General features: G+C 42.2%; 1 protein-coding gene and 1 long non-coding RNA gene across 3 annotated transcripts in view; one reads left to right on the forward strand and one right to left on the reverse strand.

Annotated features, from left to right (window-relative positions):
• fat4 (FAT atypical cadherin 4) overlaps positions 1-19,337 on the forward strand; it is a 101,063-nt gene that overhangs the window by 43,241 nt on the left and 38,485 nt on the right. For both annotated transcript variants that reach the window (XM_023959527.2, XM_023959528.2), the window contains exons 2-3: positions 5,323-5,454; positions 18,007-18,268. In XM_023959527.2, coding sequence (XP_023815295.1) covers positions 5,323-5,454; positions 18,007-18,268 — 394 coding nt within the window. The remainder of the gene's footprint in view (positions 1-5,322; positions 5,455-18,006; positions 18,269-19,337) is intronic.
• LOC144994835 (uncharacterized) lies at positions 10,045-14,142 on the reverse strand. The gene is made up of 4 exons (XR_013658482.1): positions 14,030-14,142; positions 13,398-13,443; positions 10,302-10,409; positions 10,045-10,160 (listed from the first exon to the last, which is right to left on the reverse strand). It is a non-coding gene; the product is annotated as an uncharacterized LOC144994835 (long non-coding RNA).

Consider the following 19,337-nt stretch of genomic DNA (forward strand, 5'->3'; position numbering starts at 1 on the left):
CTTGAGTTCTCCTGGTGCTCCTGGTCTCTGGTGTCACTTTTGATTGGAGCCTGAAGCTTCCCTCAGCAAAAGTCTGAGGGAAGAATATTTTTTAACCCTCAAACCCCCCCTGCTGTCTGCCGTCTGTCTTGTGTTCAGGATTTATTGAAAGCAGCAAGTGATAAAAATGAAGACCAGAACTCGCGTTTCTCCTTTTTTTTCCACCAGTCCACAATATACATGTCAAAGCAGCAGGAAAGGTCAGCAAACAAATGACCCCCCTGTACTAAAATGTGGTGGTGACCCCATTGTAACCAAAGAGCCCCAACAATGCAACTGCTCCAAGGAATAAATCCTCACCTCCTGACCCTGCTTACTGGCCCTCTAAACCCTGGAGAAAAGCAAAGACGTTATGGATGATGGCAGCTACAGGGGGGGGGGGGGGTGTGCTTCCTCTTTTGGGGGGGTGTCTGTGTGTCCTTCATGAGGTGACAATTAACAGTCCCGGTGGGTTTTCTGAGAGAGCTGAGACTAAATGTGTCTGAACTCTTGGCTGCCCAACAAAAAGGGACGGCAGAAAAAAAAAAGATCAAACTGATGAAGAGGAGGCAGAGGAACAACAAAAGAAAGGAAAGTAAGAGAAGAAGAACAATAAGACGTATAATACACATGATTAAAGGAAGATGAAAAGAAGGAAAACCATGCATGGAGGACAAAGCTGAAAAAGAAAAAAATGATATATAGGAGAATGTGTCTGTGTGTAAAATAGACAAAGAGAAGGTGAAGGAGAACCACATAGTCGAGTTACCCATAATGCTGTTCAGACACTTTTTTTTTCTCATCTAAAAGGTCACTCCTCGGCAGCGCCTTAGAGATGCGCTCGCCGCTGACTTTTGCCCCGCCCTTAGGGGGGGGCCGTCTTTCAGCAGCTCTGCTTATTGTGTCTGTCTCAGGACTACTGAGGGAAACCGGGTCACAGCGAGGCTGCCGCTCGTTTGTTCATGTCTGCAAGAATGACATTTGGTCGTTTTAGGAGGCGCGGAGTGGCGTGCTCTGAATCAGAGGCTTCTCATGCACACAGTGAGGCATTGACGTTCCAGCAGTAAATCAGGGAGGGGGTGCCTCAAATTATGCTGAACTTTACAAGAATCACAGGCCGGCCTCTGGCTGTGTGAACACGCTTTTGGCTCACATCTGCACACGGCAGTGGATGAAGCTGGAAGGCCCACCGCCGGCTGAGGCATCATGGGAAGAGCGGTCCTGTTTTTCTTGTACTTCCACTGATGGCCCCGGCATTCCAGAACCCGTCTTTGGCAGCAGAACTCATTCCCATGTTGGTGATGTGCATACAAATGGCTGCTTAATGAAGACGGATGGTTCCTCCAAAAGCCTCATCTTCATGATAAAAAAGACGGCGTCAGAATGTGAGGCCACCCCCCCGAAGGTGGAGGGGCTTCAGAGTCACACGCGTGAGAACGGCCATGTTGTCGGGCGCTGCATGGTTACGTTTCCTCCATGTGGAGAGAAAACTGTCCCAAACTCTTTTCCTGTCTATTTCCATTAACAGCCCCAGGGCTGGGGGTGGGGTGTGGGTGGGGGCTAAACGTAATGCCACCTCATGTTAAATTCATCAACATTTTTCATCCACTTTCTCTCTCTCGGCCCCCCGAACATGTCCAGCTCAGGGTTTCTGGGCGAACAGTTTCCTGTTGGGGCTGAATGATCGTAGCAGATGTGCTCATCCAGACTTTCTTCAACGTGAACCAGAACTTCTTACAGGCTGGGGGGGGGGGGGGTTGGTGCTGACATTGGTGAACAAACTTTCTTCACCTTTAGCGGGATGGCAGATCAAACCGGGGCTGCAGTGAATCCAGAAAAAGGCAGCAGACTGAGTCAGGGGTCAACAGCTGAACAGTTGAGCACGGATGTTCAGACTGGGGGGGTGAAGGGTGTGTGTGTGGGGGGCGTTCTGTTGTGCAGTCTGTCTGCCAATCATGTAAGATCACATGAGCCCACGACTGTAGGAGTTTTCTGTTTATGGCTCTGGACTGACTGCTGTGGAATGAAACAGCTGAGAAAATTGAGGAGGGGGCTTTGGGAAGACGGCTCCACAAAGATGCAAAGAGCCGCAGAGGAGCAACGTTCAGCCTGCCTGAGCAGCAGCTGCTGCACGTTTCTCTGCACTCCGCAGGTTTGATGCTGTAATTGCAGGTAATGGTGGACTGAGGTGATAAGGCCGTCAGCGGCTCCAACACTGGGGAGGCGGCAGACTCGCGCTGATAAAGACAAAATATGTTTCTTTCCTCACATCTTCAAAGCACAGCTTTCACAATAAGGGCTAATTATTTTGTTTTTAGCTTTCATCTCCCAAGGAGGAGAAAAGCTTGTTTTGATGTTCTGCTAACCTTCAGTGGATGAAGGCAGACGCAGCTTCATCGGCCTTTCATTGCTGCTCATTTGTGCTCATTTAGAAGATGGCTTTGAATTGTGCTTCAGCTTCAAGGAGCTAAATCTTTCCTCCATTATGTGTCTCTGATCTGGAACAAGGTCCAATTACCTACAAATCTGAGCTCAGAACCGCAGCAGACCGGAGAGAGAAGAAGAACCTCAGCTTGACCTCAGTCAGGTTCTGCCAAATGGGCTCAGAACCAAACCGGGACCCAGCAGGTCATTACAGAAACCCCTTCAGAGCATGCTCAGACTCTGCTTGACAGAGGTGAGCAGACTCCTCAGACGAGGAGGATCTCTTAGGGAGGGAGGGAGGGAGGAGTGTTCACTTTGACTGTGCCAAGGTTCGGCCGACTCCTGCTTCAGGGGCGTCGTTTTCCTCACCCATCGCTCCCCGTTCCCTCTTTGAGATCGTCAGGATCTGAATGTTTGACTGACTGATGCAGCCTGTTGTTAGTCAGGTAATGCAGAAGCGGTGCAAAAACAGGGCTGCTTTTATTTTGCTGTTGTGATGGAAAGAGTTTTTCTGAATGGATTTTCTGACCCAAAAATTCTTGAGTTGGAGGATGTCTTTCAGCCATTTTACACCACGATTTGTGATTTCTATTTACTCTTGTTATAAAGTGACAGAGCAGAAATGTCCTCAGCTTCTGCATGGACTCTGCTGGTTGCCGTAGTTTGCAGAGGTGAGCCTTTTCCTAATCGGAAAAAACTTCAGGCATGTCAATAATCCAAACTGTTGTTCCACCTGCGAGTGTCAGCTCTAAAAGAGGATGAGCTGCGGTGTCACAGAGTAACCCCCCCGACCTCCCGTCTCATAACTGACCTGTGTGAATGATTCATCCCCCCCATGAATAATGAAACCCCGGCAGCCCGCTGGCAGCTCCTGCAGTCTGAAGCAGAAACGTGATCTTTGAGCTCGTAAACTAAAGCCTTTCACCTGCCGTTCCTCCGGTTCTGGGGTCTGCTGCTTTCAGCCGAGGACAGACAGAGGAACCCCCCACCCCCACGCCCCACACACATTGACCTCACTTCCTGTGCCTCCAGTGACTTCGTCTGCGAGGCTCTTTGAAAGGTTTGTGTCCCGTGAGAGGGTGGGTAAACTAGAAGCATAATTATTTCTAAAAACTGCATTTCTGCACTAATTAGTCGACTCCTCAGAAGTGGGCCTGCATTATTTACACATGGGGGGGGGGGGGGGGGGGGGAGATGAATATTCATTGTTGTTGGCTGTGCCCGATCTCTCAGCTTCACCATCAATTTAGTTCTGACTTCTGCTTTCTGGGACATGTCGTATTCCTTTTCTTGAGGGGGAGGAGCCAGCTGTCCCGGTGGAGCTTCCGGACCCGGGCCCAGCCGGGTCACAGGGTGTGTTTTCAGTTTGGAGTTGTATAAAAATGGGGCCAGAACTTGTGGCGTCTCCAACCCCCCCTTTGGTTCTGGGTCATTTTGCAAAATAAGTTAACAGAAGCCGATGCTGAGACTACCCTGTTAAAAGCATTGTGGGACACCCCCACCCCACCCATTCCATGCAGTTTCCATCTTTCAGCAAATCTTTCTTGTCAGAAGATGGAAGGTGGACTTTGGAGCAAGCGTTTGCTCACCAGTTTGGTTTGAGTTCACAAGCAGCAGTTCAGGCCGAGGCAGACGAACAGGAATCCAAAATCTCACGTTACTCTGAAGTGGGAGCAGAAATGTGTCCCTGGGGTTTCTGCTTTTCCACACCGGACAGCTCAGCTCACTTTGTGTAATGACTTTCTGACTGCTCAGCTTCAGACGTCTGTGTGTGCAGCATGTTCTTCTCATGTCTTTTGCAGTTCCTCAGCGGTAATTTAAAAACGGCACAGCAGCTCCACAGCTCATGGCTGGATCCAAATGTGATGCAGGAAGTCCAGTTTTTCCATGCAGCCCTGTAAATCCTTCTGTAGCCACGCCCACGAGGGCAGTTTTAGCAAAGCGCTGTGGAAGTGAGGCTGTGGAGCTAAACTATTCTCCAGGCTGACGATCGTCCACGTGCTCAGACTCTCTGGGATATTCATGTCATGTCTCGTTTGAAAAATAATGTCTCATATTGATCTACTGAACATCACAAGCTTTTTACAAACAATGGACCTCAAGGGTCTTCACTCCTCCATCTGTAATAAATCTGACTTATCAAAGCAGGCCAGAGTTTATCACATGGGGTGTGGGGGTGTGTGGGGGGGGGGCTCTGTGGTCTGCTGTAATGCATGTTTATTTTGGTTTCCAGGAGCTGAAAGGGAATCTCCCTGAGCAGCAGTTGGTTTGCTCTACTGTTTCACTTGCTGTAGTCTCTGTGGAAAAACGAGCTGCAGTGATGGGTTTGTGTCAGGCTGTCCATCTGTCAGTGCATAATCCTACAACACGGCGCCGCTGCAACACGCTGCTGCTGCTGCTGCTGCACGCACCTCTTCATGTGCGGCTTTACCAAACCCCTTCCTCAATGTGCTGCAGTGTGCCACACTTCAGCCATGCCACTCTGACATGCCACCACTGTTGCTGCAACACCACTGTTGCAACAAACACATTGCAGGAACGCGCAACTTAAACCAACAGAAGATGACATCACCTAGTAAGCAGCTAATTAAAAGTTAGCATTAAGAAGAAAAGCTAAACGCCTCGGCCTCATCTTTTTATATTAAATCACGGCTGCCCGATCTGCTGCTGTTTTTAATATGCTTCAGATTTAAGGTCTGAACTCAGATCTGAGTTTCAGCACAGAAGACCTCTGGTTAGCTGAGACCTGGCTCATGCTGGGACTCTCGTTAACTCCTAAAACTGAACAACAATTTAGTTGAAGTGTAGGACACTACAGAAGACTCTAACTCTGTGTGAACACTGGGTGGTGCTCTAATGTGAACTGTTCTTACTCTGCAGGTGGAGATCACGCTCCAGGACATCAACGACAACCCTCCTGTTTTTGCTAATGATGTTCTTGATGTGACCATTGAGGAGAACATCATAGATGGCTTCAAGATCATGCAGCTAACAGCCAAAGACGCTGACGAGGTGAGGAGTTTCATAATGATGCTTTTTCTCTTTACAGATCTGTGAAGTTGAATTAATTCTTTGCTCAAACACTTTTCTCAGACAGACATGAACATGTCGCGCTTTCCTCTTGTTAAAACTTTCAACGTTCAAACCTTCATAGAAAATCTTTTACGTTTTTTAAAAAGATGAAGCAGAGTAAGAATGGTTACTGATGGTTCTTAATGGTTAATAATGGTTTTTCTGACCAATTTTCTGAGTAATAGCTGTTTATTTCTCCATAAGTCTGGGATTTTGTTTTTTTGGAACCAGCAGGTAGTCCCTGTTTGGAATGTGAGGGGGGAGGAGTTGATCCTCCACTCAATCCAGTACTCACATACAGTCAATGATTGCAAGTCAACTTGCTGTTGGTTGGAATATTCCATTGCTGCTAAGGGAGGAAAATGCACGATCAGTCTTTTGCCATTTCAGTGACTTGGGATGGGGTTTTGTTCTTAGTTGTTCAGAAATCATCTACCTTTTGTGGTAGTGGCGGACCGTGCATGACACACCTGGGCCTTCAGCAGTGCTACGTCTGAATCACTCAACCCCTCATTAACCATTTTTATGCCTCTAAACAAATTGAATAAACAAAACAGTAAACAAATCTCATTATGCAACTAAAGCCAGCACAAAAAGTTGAAAACTACCACATAAATTAGGAATATTATTTAGTATGACATTTATCATTTCACTAATCAAAAAATTGATTATTTGAAGACAAAATCCATCCTCCTCTCTTTCCTCAAAAACAGTCCATCACCCTGTCATGTAGATCATCGTCTTCAGTTCCATCAAGAAGTCCTTTTCTATTCCATCAAGATGTTTCATCGAGATGTACTGGAACTGAGTTTCTCCTTGTTGGGATTAATAAAGTTTTCCAAAAAAAAAAATGTCCGCTGAACAGACGCAGTGGACATGGGGAAGGTCAGCACCAAACACACAAATCTGTACGGCTGCTTCATGATTCACTCAGATTTATCTGATGAAGGAAGTCAAGAAGATCAGAGGGAGATTTTCCTGCTAAATCGTCCTTGGAGTACATTACAGTCATCTCTGTTTTTAACTGAGACAGATCAAAAAGTTCTCTGTGGCTCTGTGTCAAACTGGACAAGGCTGCATGTGACTTCCTGAAACTTCTGTCCAATCAGAAGGTCTGAATACTGTGATGTTGCCTAAGCCTGCTAGAAGAACCTGCTGACACCAACTCAAAATCTGATTGGTTGAAAGAAATGAATGACAGACTTTGATTTTGCATTAGGAGGCCTTCACAACTTATGAGGGTATGAGTATGCATGGACAAAATATCATTAACACATAATTCAGATATTTTTTAGGCCTTCAGAGAAGGCCTTGAAGGCCCTGACGGCCCGCCACTGCTTTTACTAATGATAAGTCCTCCGCTGTTGTGAGTACGGATTAAATCAATGTGTTGCGTTCAATCACACAGCCTTGAGAGCATCGAGCATCATTAGTTTGCAAATTTGGAAGAAACACAGTGACATATGCAGAGACCACTCAAACTGAGGCTTTAGATCCATGACTCTTGACCTGGGAGACTACAGTGAGATGGAACATTTCTGGGCTAAAATGGGGACCAAAAACAGACGGTAAATAATATGTCCGGTCTACCAAGATCTAAATGTAAAAGGTTTTTCCACAATCAGTGACTTGTGTTTTTACATTTTGTCTTTTAAAACCCATTAAAAAAACAAAAGGTTTATACATACTGTAGTTCTATACGGAGCTTGAAGTTTTGCATCTGTATTTTAAAGTAGGCTAGTAAATGGTGTGATTTCGTCATAGGCATTGACTGTACTGGACTGAATGATGCTTTGCCCCTGGCGTTCCAAATAAGAAGGTACCCGCTGGTTCCAAGAAGCCAATTTGAGTACACAATACTTTGTTTATGCACTAGTAATTCAAAAACTATGAAGTAAGAGTACACAAATCTTTGCGAGGAGATAGCTTTGTTGTGTGTCTGAATGCTATATTTGTAGTAATACATAATCAGAACAGATAAGATATCATATCATGAGGTATCAATAAACACTTCTGGCACGCAGCGGGTCCAGTAGTGGCTTTCCGATAGAAAGAATTTGCGCTCAGTGTTTTTAAACACGCATGTGCATCAGCGTGTAGATCAGGGGATGTTCGATTGGCCGTTTTGCATGTTAATCAGATCATGTACTTCTCGGCGAGGATGATGATGCGCTGACTAATTTTCATATATATATATATTTTTTTGGTTATTTATCTCTGAATGCCCCTGATCTACCCACATGCCCTTTGACGAATGAGCACCCCTGGTCTAGTGTCTAACCCCCAGAGCCAGCTGTGGGTTCGTCTTCTCAGACAAACCACGGTTGATGAAATGCACTTTCTCTTTCTGCATGTTGGGTCACAGATGGTTTGCTGTGTGCAGAAACTGAATGTGTCAGAGCACATCAAAGAAACCTCAGTCAGAAAGTAAGAACATTGGAAGAAAATATTGTGATGCACCCAATGACGAGTTAATTTATGACCACAATGAGTCAGCATATGCCACAATTCAATGACCAACTGAGTTTAAACCCAAACATGGAGAGGATGAACTCTGTGGTGGCTCTGGGCCCTGAGGACCATTGATCCTTATTTTCTTTGTATTCTTCATGTAGTCACTGTGTGATTGTTCTTTGTTTGCATTAAGGTAGAGCTGGTTGTTTTGACCACGCATGTGGGGCTTGAAGGTCCTCTGGCTCTCTGTGGTGGACCTCCGCCCACACTAAGACCCCACTGGTTCTTTGGTCTGTCTGGTTGCTCTGTGGTCACTTTGGCTTGCCAGCAGGTGCTCTCTGGTTGCTCTGGTTGCTCCCTGGTCTCTTTCAGGTGGATTGATGTGGTCTTTCTGTGGTTAGTGAAGGTATGATGTGAACAGGCTGTTATCTCCCCTGCCTTCAGGGGAAAGGTTCAGGAGCATCATCACAGACTGCACATGTGACCCCTCCTTTAGCCTACTGTAAGGACAGCAGAATTTTTAATATTCAGAGAAGTCGAGGCATTAACTTTGACTAGCTTTTACATTAATGCTGCCCATGAACATAAAACACAGTTTTAATAACAAGTTTATGTTTGTTCTGTAGTTGTATTTGTTTTTAATTAGGATTTTATTTCTAATCTTTATTATTCGACAGACAGTTTGTGGGGACAAATTTAAAGAAATGTTACTTGTGGAGAGCTAAATGTTTTGTTTTGTTTGTTTAATGTGCTGCATAAAAATGTCAAATCAAAAGAAATGTGTGGTTGCTCTGTTGCCACTTTGAGCTGCTCTGGTTGCTCTGAAGTCACTCTGTGGTTTTTGTGGAGTTCCTCTGAGGTCCCTCAGCGGTCCCCTTATTCTTGTTGCGTGGTCACTCCCTGGGTGCTTCAAAGGTGCTCTTAGGAGGCCACAGTTCCCAGAAAATCTGCAGCGGCGTACTCGGCCACAGACGGCGTTCAAGTTGTTTCATGGGGGTTAAATCCTGCATTCACAAAAATGCAAGTACTGCCAACCTCTCTAAAAGGTTGATGAGCCTCAGACAAGCCAAAGGACACAAAAATCTGGCCAAAGAGATCAAATAAATAAAGTAAATTCACTCAGATTTAGTAGTAACCTATAAGACCACACATTTTTATTGCACAGCTGTTGCTTTACCTTTTTCATCTCGCTCTGAATGAGAGAAAAGTTGTACAAAATTCAGAGTCTTGGCCATTTCTCCCTTTTGGGATACTGCATGGACTGTAAATCTGGGTCTGGAAGCAGGTCCCTCTCCTTAGAATGGAGATTTATTGGATTGTTTTTTTATTTTTTATCAGTAAATGTTTCATAAATGAGGTCAATTGGAGTTAAGTTAAAGTCAAGAAGCTGAAGTTTCTTTGTGGACGATGAAAAACTTTAGTTAAACTCACAGGATTTTTTAATTTGTTGAATCAGTGAAATTTAAACAGAAACATTAAAAGAGAAGCATGGAGGAACCTTTCACAGCGACAGACTTTGATTTTGTTTACCAAAACTTCAGTGCTGCCAAAAAAGGTGGCTAACTAAAAACTGGAGCTGCAGATATGAGGCCAGCCAAGCCGTTGCCCACTTCCTTATGCAGGAAAATAAAGCCGCACTGACACTGAATGTACGGAACTTGTTGAGAAAAGCATGTGTGAGCCTGTGCAGAGCAGCCAAGAGAGCAAGCTGTTGACCAGCTGACGACTGAATTCAGACATCAGAACCATCTGATCCAGTTTAACATGTGAAGACCATTAAAATGGTGGTTCTACGCATCCGTTCTTCCCTACGCCCATTTCCACTCCAAAAGAAAGAAACTCCAGATGGGCCAAAAAAAAAGAAAAGTACTTAAAGCAGACTCCCAAATAAGTCTTTTTCTGTCTCGACTGAAAGACAAAGCAGCTATTTGTGTGGGAAAATTCGGCTTTAATGAGAAAAAATCTGCAAATAAATGAGTCAACTTCTGCAGGAGTTGTCGCTGCTGGTTTTCCTTGGATCCCTGGATCCCTGTGGACTGTTGCACATTTTCCTCAGCTCCTCCCAGGTTGTAGAGTTGTAAGCAGGTTCTCATTCATGTCCATCATGTTCATGCTGGTCTCTGGACTGATGTTGGAGATGTAAGGTTATGCATCGTAGGGGGCTAACAGCTATGAGCCTGTGAATGATGAGTCTGAACGCAAGCAGAAAAAAACTTAAATCTGAAAGGAGAATGCTTCATTTTTCTCCCTCTTTTATAACTCCTGGCCTGCTTGCTTCATTCTTTAAGCTGGCATATAAAAAAGAGCGGCATTGGATGGCCTGCAGGCGTTACCTGCCCTCCTCGCCCCCCTTTTAACCCATTTTGACCTGGCATCACTGGCTGAGTAGCTGCTTCATGCCCATTGCTCTTCCCCTTTTGCCTCTGCCTCCCAGGTCAGAGCTGTAAATGACAAATCCATGTAAAAAAAAAAATTTTTCCCCAAAATGGCGGCTTTTCTGTTGGTTTTATCTCCATGCAACCATTTTATATTTTGCTGATGACAGTCAGATCTATGTGATTTTAAGAAGAATCTACCAAAGCTATGTTTTGGATTTCCTTGGAAGCACAGTTTTGTTTGTTAAACACATCCATATTCCTAGTATGTAAATACTAGTTTGTCACATCATTGAGTTCAGGTTGAGTCAACGAATTGTGTATTAAAATTTCTCAATATTGCAGTAAAAAAAGTGCAAGCAGGAAAGGGAATGCTACTTTTGTGAGCTTGCCACAGTAGTGCAGTTCAAAATCTACAACTTCTAAATTCAACACGTTCTTTTCAAGTAGCTTGATGCTCGAGGAGATAGATCACAATCCCAAATCCTAAAGAGGATTTGTGAAAGTGACTGCCTCTTCCAAAGGTCAAAGGTCAACAAAACTTCAGTTGGGGTTGTAGACATGGTTATGTCCGAATTCCTTCACTACACACAATATAGTGGGTTCGCCCTTTTGTAGTGCTGTACGACTCTACTATCTATCTATTCCAAAATCGAATCAAAATTTCCCAGAAATCTCTGTGAAAACCAGTGTGCATCAAAATACCACAATGCCTTGCGTCTAAACAAATGTTGCCACAAAAGAAATGTAAATGTATATTTTTTAATAAACCATCAAGGTTTTTATCCTCATTAGACAGCGGACTCATAAATGATCGTCACAAAACGCTCATATCAATAAGATTTTAACTTCATGAAATCGATGACGTCACATTCGCCGTTAAAAGAAAAAAAGTATTGTGGTGTATGGTGTCTGAATTCCTTTCAAAATTTAGGGAACTTCATAGTCTCGCACTATATGGTTTTTTTAGTAGTCAGGGATTAGGGCGGGAATCCGGACACAGCCTTAAACTGGTGGCACGAGTTAAATTTCATGAAGATCGCTTGAACTAAAGTTATCTATTTCCATATTGTTGTAAAACGTAAAAAATTCAAAGTTTCACGCTTTGCCACAGAATGGCCACCAAGTCATAGGTCCTGTGGTCATCCCATAATAACTTCAAAACCAGTTTGATATCCCTGACACCTGTCTGTTTTGGTTTCGTCAATGGATTCTGTGGGCTGCACGGTGGAGCAGTGGTTAGCGCTCTTGACTCACTGCAGGAAAGCCCCTGGTTCAAGTCCCATCTGTGGGCCCTGGAACAGAACATCAACGGGGGACCCCTCTGTGTGGGGTTAGCATGTTCTCAAAGAGACTCTGGTCCCCTCCCACCATCCAAAACATGCTTCATAGGTTAATTGGTTATTCTAAATTGTGATTGTGGCCCTGCAACAGACTGGCGACTTGTCCAGGATGTCCCCTGCATTCACCCACAAGTGAAAAGGTGAAGATAAATAATGGACTTTAAAGTATGTTTTTTGAGATTTTGTCCCTATTCATTTTATGATAGTTTCTCCCGCCGTGATGTAATCTTTTGTTTTTTTGGGGGGGAGTGGGGGGGGGGGTGGTTTAATATTCACAAGATGTATTTTCACTGTGAATGCAGTTATGTCACTGTGACACTGTGAATGAAGTTATTCTGCAGGACAGAATAACTCTACTTAGAAAATGAAAAATATGAATTGATGAATCAATTCTCCCCCTTTTCAAGTAGTTCTTTAAAAAAAGACGTAGTATATGAATTTATAATTTCATTCTGAAAGGAAACAACCACCTTTTTTCTTTTAAAGGGAAAAGTTCTGTAAAATGACGTAAACTGTTATTACAGTGAAAATGTGACAGTATGAATAAATATTAGTTTGAATGGTACATAAAAAGAACTTCTGAGGTGAAATCGAAAGGATTCAGTAGTTTGGCTGTGATGCTTTCCTCTTTTGCTCTGTGCCGCCTCAGAGGACCTTCAGGAAGCAGAGACACAGCAAAAGCATCAAAGATGCAGATTCTGTGTCGAGCACTGAAAGATGCCCAGTACACATGTGGTACATGTGCTATCTCTTTATCTGCTGATGGTATGGATCAGAGAAGTGGGCGGGGCTTAGGTTGTCTCTTTCAGTTGAATTTGAGCCTTTACTATATCCCACTGGATACAAAAACCTTTTTGAAGTTGCTTTAGCTTTTTGACCCAAACCACAGAGGAGTGCTTGTCTGATCCCTCATTGTCCCCCAGAACAAAAAAACCCATCAAACTTTTCACTATCAAATCACATTCAATCCCCCAAAGCTGCTTCAGCCCAGAGCAACAGAAGATCCTCTAGTCTGTGACTGCATTGCTATCTAATCCAGTTTTTTTTTTTTTAATGAAAGAACTACTCCAATGAAAATGTTGTTTTGGGGAGTTTTTATCATGTTCTTCTGGCATTTTTCTTATGATGGAGAACATATATGAGGAAAAATAAGATTAGAACTTAATTTCTGAGTATTTCTTGATAAAAATAGTTGTAAATCAGCAGATGACAGAATGTTGTAAAAAACCTTGTAGTTGTTACATACAAAATACAATTGGTGGGCCACAATCTCTCTGCTCTGCTCCGTTCTAATTCATCCACTTGCAGACAACTTGTTCCATGAACGTCTTTGTTTTCCTGGTCTGTAAGCTGGAGCGTAAGCAAAGGGATGATGGGAAATGAGGGCAGGCTTACTCGGTGCCATTTACCTGCTCGCAACTCAGAGGTGAATTTCTAATGAACTCCTGCTGCTCTGCAGAAACCACGTGCTAGAAAACGACACCGTTTTTTGGATTTTAGCTAAAAACGGCATCATCATAAATAAAAGACCAGGGGGAACACGTTGAAAAAGTTGATCTGAGTGGGACTTTGAAGTTAAACCATAAATGACTGTTGTGAATCACTACAGCATTGGGCTCAAAACATTTAAAAAAATGAAAAAAATAAAAATAAAAAACAGAATTTAACAAAACTATGAAACAAGGAGAAAAAGACCGCTGTTTGCACTGACCTGGAAACCAGACTACAGTGGAGTCTCACAGTGGAGTTTTTCAGATCTGAAAAACGGTGAAACAGTTTATTTAAAAATCCCCAGTTTGTCTTAAAGCAGTACACTTTAAACACAATTAAAATGTTAGGTTACAAATGAGCTCAGATCCTCTTTTAAGGCCAGATTATTGTCACTGAGTAATAGTGGTCTGTAAGTGGCAAGCAGAGTATATCAAAAGTATTGAGCAAACAAACTGTGACAGTGGAGCAGAATACTCTCTGTGAGTGTAATTATTAGGAAGAAATGTCCAGCAGAAGCAGGGTCAGTAGAGACAAACATCTACTGTGACCAATTGGTGTCTGACAGGACAAAAAAGAGACAGATCAGTCTCTCAGTAGTGACTCACATAAGTATGAGTTACAAAAAAGAGGAACCAGGTAAGTTGAACGCTTATTTTCTTTGGTAGAAGTTACACACAAATATCTTACTGCCCTTTCACTAAAGCAATCTCCTTTTACTGTCAGGGTGAGGGGGGCTGGAGAACAGGTAGGACCCAGACGCAGAGGCAGGAGGCACACGGTTCCAAGGCAAAAGGGTTTAATTGCAAACAAAAGGCGCTGCAGAGCAGGATAACTAAACAAAACTAAACTTACTGTGGCGTGGCAAGAAACATGGACATGGCAGTAGGGACGAAGAGACGTGAAATACATAAGACACTAGGACGTTAGAGACGTTAAAGACGTTAATGGACCAGCACAAGAGGAAGGGAGAGACGAGACTTAAATACAGGCAGGGCAGACAAGACACAAGTGAACATGATCAGGACAGATAGGGACCAGGAAGTAAAACTCAGGAACATGACCAAACAGAACACCTTACAAAATAAAACAGGAAACAGAACCAAACATAACAGAACAAGAAATAAATCAAAAACCAAGACAAAACAAACCCAAACCATGACATTTACACCCTTTAAAGGGCGTATACCATGCTATTCATAAGCCTCGTAAACCATATCCAAATATATTATAATATATTATCTTTGGCACACTAAAGAATGATTTTTAATTCAATCTGAGTTATTTTCCTGAGTTCTTTTGCAACCGGGAATTAAGACGACTTGATCTCTGAGGCTCTGCCTTTGCTCCTTGTGGGCGCCGCCCATTCCATGACGTCCTCCTAGAGCCGACCTCGGCAGCGTGTCTGTGTTTCACCCACGAAAACAAACAACATCCAAACTTATTCAAAGATGGACTTCCATATTGTCCATATAAAATAAAAAAGAGTTTTTGCCGATCACTGCTAGCTCCTCAGAGAAAGTGGGTGTGTTAACTTGGGGGCGGTGCTTGCAGCACAGACTCTTATTGGAAGGGGCTGTTCCTCCACTTTGTGATGTCACAATGTGAGGACCCACTCTTTTTCATGGATTGGAGGGGCTGGTTGTCAAAGAGCAGGTTTAGAGGAATACTCAGAAATGCGTGAACGGAATGAGGAATGAACATTATATAACACTTAAAAGCTCAAAAATTTGATTTTGTATGATACAGGCCTTTAAACATACAGTTGTTTTCTTTCCATAACTTTCTTGGGTCTTTTTTATTAAACTTTTTGGTTTTGTTTACTGAAAATAAGCAAGTTTAAAAAAAAATCCTCTTCACTTAAACATTTTAGTTTTTGTTCTTAAGACTTTCAGTATTTACTAAAGAGTCTAATTGGACAGGAGCAGCCTCCTGTCTGCTCTTTGTGACAGTCGGATTAATTGAAATTAGCCTCTTGTCATTTTTTGTTTTGCTGTCCTCAGCTGTGATCAGCTTCATGTTTTCCTGCACTTTGTGTCACACATTTTCCCCTGATGGACTGGAAGAGGTTTTGTTCATGTGAAACAAGTTGGTTGGTTGATCTGGAAACAAGATAGGCTGACATGAAGTGGACAATCAAATTTTCTGCTTGAGTTTCTTTGATGTTTGTGATCATGAGACTCTTTGTCTTTGTGTTTTCTGAGAGTGCTGTCTTGAGAAAAAAAGGTTACTCCTTTAGTAGAGCCTTGATGCCTAAAATGATACTTTAATCTTTACAAAATAGGGGTATAACAATTAATCAATTAATCAATTAATTGATTTATCCAACCAATTCGATCAATACCGTTATAAAATCGTTTAAAAATGAAATAAATCAATAATTGATATTGGAAAATACCATTTGGATTGATGTACATTAGGTTTTTATTTTACTATAATGTAAAATGACCAAGTACATCACAGCAGATAACACACACTATGAATTTGGCAAAGTAGTGTGACCGTCCAGTGTCTAGAATATTCTTAGAATGTTCTCTTTGGATTCTTTGGATGTAGAAAAACAACAGTGGTGAACTTTAGGAAACTAGAATGTGAATGGATTTGACATTCATTCAAGTTTACTTGTTTGTTTGGGCACATATTTCATTTCCACTTGATGATCTGGAAGAAATCCAAGAATCTGGAAAACTTCACTGTTAGGAAGCAGCTATTTCTCTGTGAGTCACACTAGTGGAAGTTTAGGATAAAGATCAGATCGTTCAAAATTAACCAAAATTTACTATTGGCTACCACAAACTATGAATATGATTAATTGAATTATTTTTCATGAATCGTTAAATCCAATAGGACAAATTCCTCTCCAAAAGAATGAATGAATTATTTTAGTGTGTCAGAATTTGTTTACTATAAATTAGGAAAAAAACAAATCAAAAATAACTTGTGAAAAACAAGTTATTCATTCTGCTCACAGAATGGTAAACGTTTCTGATGAAAGGACCACTTCACTAACCGATCATCAACAGAAACAGAGTCTCTGATTTCTACAGCATTCAGGTTTTCTAACAGGACAGAACACAAAGACGTCAGCAGTGATTGAAAAGAAGTAGCTGGCTGCACATCAGTTTTGGAAAGAATCATTAAACTAAAGGTAATTCCTATGAAGAAAGCTAAATGACAATCAGGCTCTGCAGGAGCGAGTGTATCAGAAAGTTCATCACAAGGTCAGACCTTCAGAGAGCCTGGGAGCTGCATCTCAGACTCTGCAGGCCTCAGTCAGAATGTTAAATGCCACTTATACAGTAACTGACTTGACCAAAGTGGAAAACTGGTTCAGCATGAACGCACATGCTGTGCTGCAGCGTTTGGGATCAGTTACACAGAGGAAACAGATGATTGGATCACTTGGTTCAGGCCCCACATGAGAGGGTTGATCAGAACCTTTGACAACTTTATAGAGCAAAACTTCACCTACATATGGTCTGCATGACCAAATAGGATAAAACCAAATCCAAAGTGTGTCTACCCTTGGACTGCACTAAGCTAAGGTTTAAACATTTCATTAGACAGAGGTTTGTCTGTGTAACCATCATGAATTTTAAAATCACCAGCAATAAGAAGAGAGTCAGACTTCAGCATAACCTCAGTGAAGAAGGCTGCTTAATCATTTTCAAAAACGGTTTTCTACTTTGTATTGTATTTTGAAAAGGGCACAACACAAGACTCCAGCCAAGCTCAAGAAATGAAAGTTCAAAGTTGGAATAGAGAGTTGTGGTTTTGGTTTTCTGGGGTCAATGTGGAAGCTAAAAAAAATCAGCCGCCAATGTCTGATAAACACTCACAAACAAACAAAAAAAGGTCACTAAAACTGGTATATTCTAAGTACAATCATAGAAGTGAACCACCGTTTGAAGAACTTTATTAGCAGCATCCCTGAAACATTATACAGGTGGTAACTAAATATTCTGCATTATTATTATGGGATGTGGGAACGACTGTAGCAAAAAAATCCACATTTGGAGTAAAGACTTCTGGTTTTTTTCTTCTTAATGTAAATTTCTTTTATTTTGAAGTTGAAGGCTCTTTTTCCGTTTCCTCACTGGATCGTTTTTACTAAAACAAACTTTCCAAAGACGTTTGTTTTTTGCTAACTTTGCTAGCTTGAGGTTTCAATTTAGCGGTCAGAGCATCGACTTTGAGAAGATAGATCTTTGACACGTGACCAAGTGACTTGACATGCATCAAGAATGAGTCGGATGTTGGGAGAATTGCATAGTTTTTCAAAAGAAAACTTCCTTCAGAATCAGATTATTGATAAAATGGGTCATGTTTTTTTTTCCCAGAGTACCAGAACCAACTGTCCCAGGTACCCACTGCATTGGATTGGGGACCACTGCTGTTGAAAATAACTAAACTCCTTTAAACCCCATATCTGCCTGACTTGTGTGGCACGTTTTAGAAATCGCCATATGTGAAAGAAGTGGTCTTACCCACATTCTTGTCTTATTCATCCCAGAAAACTCCACAAATCATCTTTGGAAACAGTCAAATAATAATGAGACTGTTGAAACGGTGGCTCTACACATTCATGTTACCCTTCCTCATTTCTACTCTCAGCCTGAAAAGAGTCGAGCTGTCTGGAGACTTCCTGTTCAGCTCACCTGCTGTTTTTGCACGTGTTCATTCAGCTGTTCCAAGTGTGGTTTGGGGGTTTCTCTGAGGTTCAAACCTCATTTTGATGGATTCCCTATTAAGATAGGAACACATCTCTAGGAAATGTTTATTTTGTAAATTAAAGTCTTTTTTCTTGTTTTATTTTGAACCTTTCATCTCAGGGTCCCAACGCTCTGGTCACGTACACCATCATCAGCGGTGCAGATGACAGCTTTCGCATCGACCCAGAGTCTGGAGATCTGATCGCAACCAAGAAGCTGGACAGAGAGCGAAGATCAAAGTATTCCCTTTTGGTTCGAGCAGATGATGGAAAACAGTCATCTGACATGAGGCTAAACATCACCGTCAAAGACGTCAATGACCACACACCCAAGTTCTCCCGTCCAACATACTCATTTGACATCCCCGAGGACGTAACACCAGGTGAGTTCACTGAGAACCAAACAAAAGGCAAACTTAAGAGACACATCTTGTTAGACCAGCGTTTCTGACTTTACTCCATAGTTGCATCTACCTTGCAAGCTTTATTCATTTCCCCTTACCAACCTGGTGAACAGCTTCCTTATCGTGTCTCTGCAGAGCTGATGCCTTGGATGAGTTAAGGGAGGAAAATAAGTCATCTTCAGAATGGAAAGCACAGCCTTAAATCAAACAGAAAACAGGTTTAAAGCTTTTAGTTTTGCTTTGCAGCTCCCTTTGCCTTTTCCTACGGACAAGAAAATCCAAATTAATACTAGAAGGAGCTGCATTTCCAGTAGAAAATGCAGGGTTGAATGCTGTATTGCTGAATCAAAATGAGGGTAATAATTGGCACTAAAAAATTTTTAAAAAGAAATGATCAAAGTTGACCATAAATGAAAAACAGCACAATAACAAAAAATATATTTTTGTGAAAAATGCCAGCGCTGGGTATCGAACCAGCGAGCTTCTGCACCACAGAAAGAAGCAAAGGTTTTCAAGGTTTCCCCATTTTTTTCAATGGAGGCACAAATCCTGGAAATCTTGGAATATCTTGAAAAGTTCAAGCATTTGAAGAAACCAAAAGTCATAACAGGAAAAAGCTGAAACAGCTGAACATTTTAATAGTTTTTTATGTTTAGAAGGAGTTAAACGGTAAAAAAATGGCGGAAGATACTATAATAAAGAAATAAAAAGAAACAGGAAAACAATGGGATGAATGCTTTATAGCATGCTTTATATGCGTTATAGCATTCAACCAATTAGATTAGACGTATGAACAAATACATGGACTTGCAACAGACAACTTGCTGACGTTGCTCCACCATGTCATCATAATGTGTACTCATAATGCAATCAGGACTAAACGTCTGATCAAACCCTTTGCTATTAGCTCTCTTGGAGTATCAACATCTGGTGGATTAAGCATTAAGTGCAAATCCACGCTTTGACTCCAAACAGGAAGGGAACCTGAAAGAAAGAAGTCTGCGGTTGGCTCAACTGCGAGTTGTTTTACTCTGTAGAGCATGAAGTA

Source organism: Oryzias latipes, chromosome 10 (assembly GCF_053564925.1).
Source record: "Oryzias latipes strain Hd-rR chromosome 10, Olatipes_Hd-rR_3.1".
Taxonomy (NCBI): Eukaryota; Metazoa; Chordata; class Actinopteri; order Beloniformes; family Adrianichthyidae; genus Oryzias; species Oryzias latipes.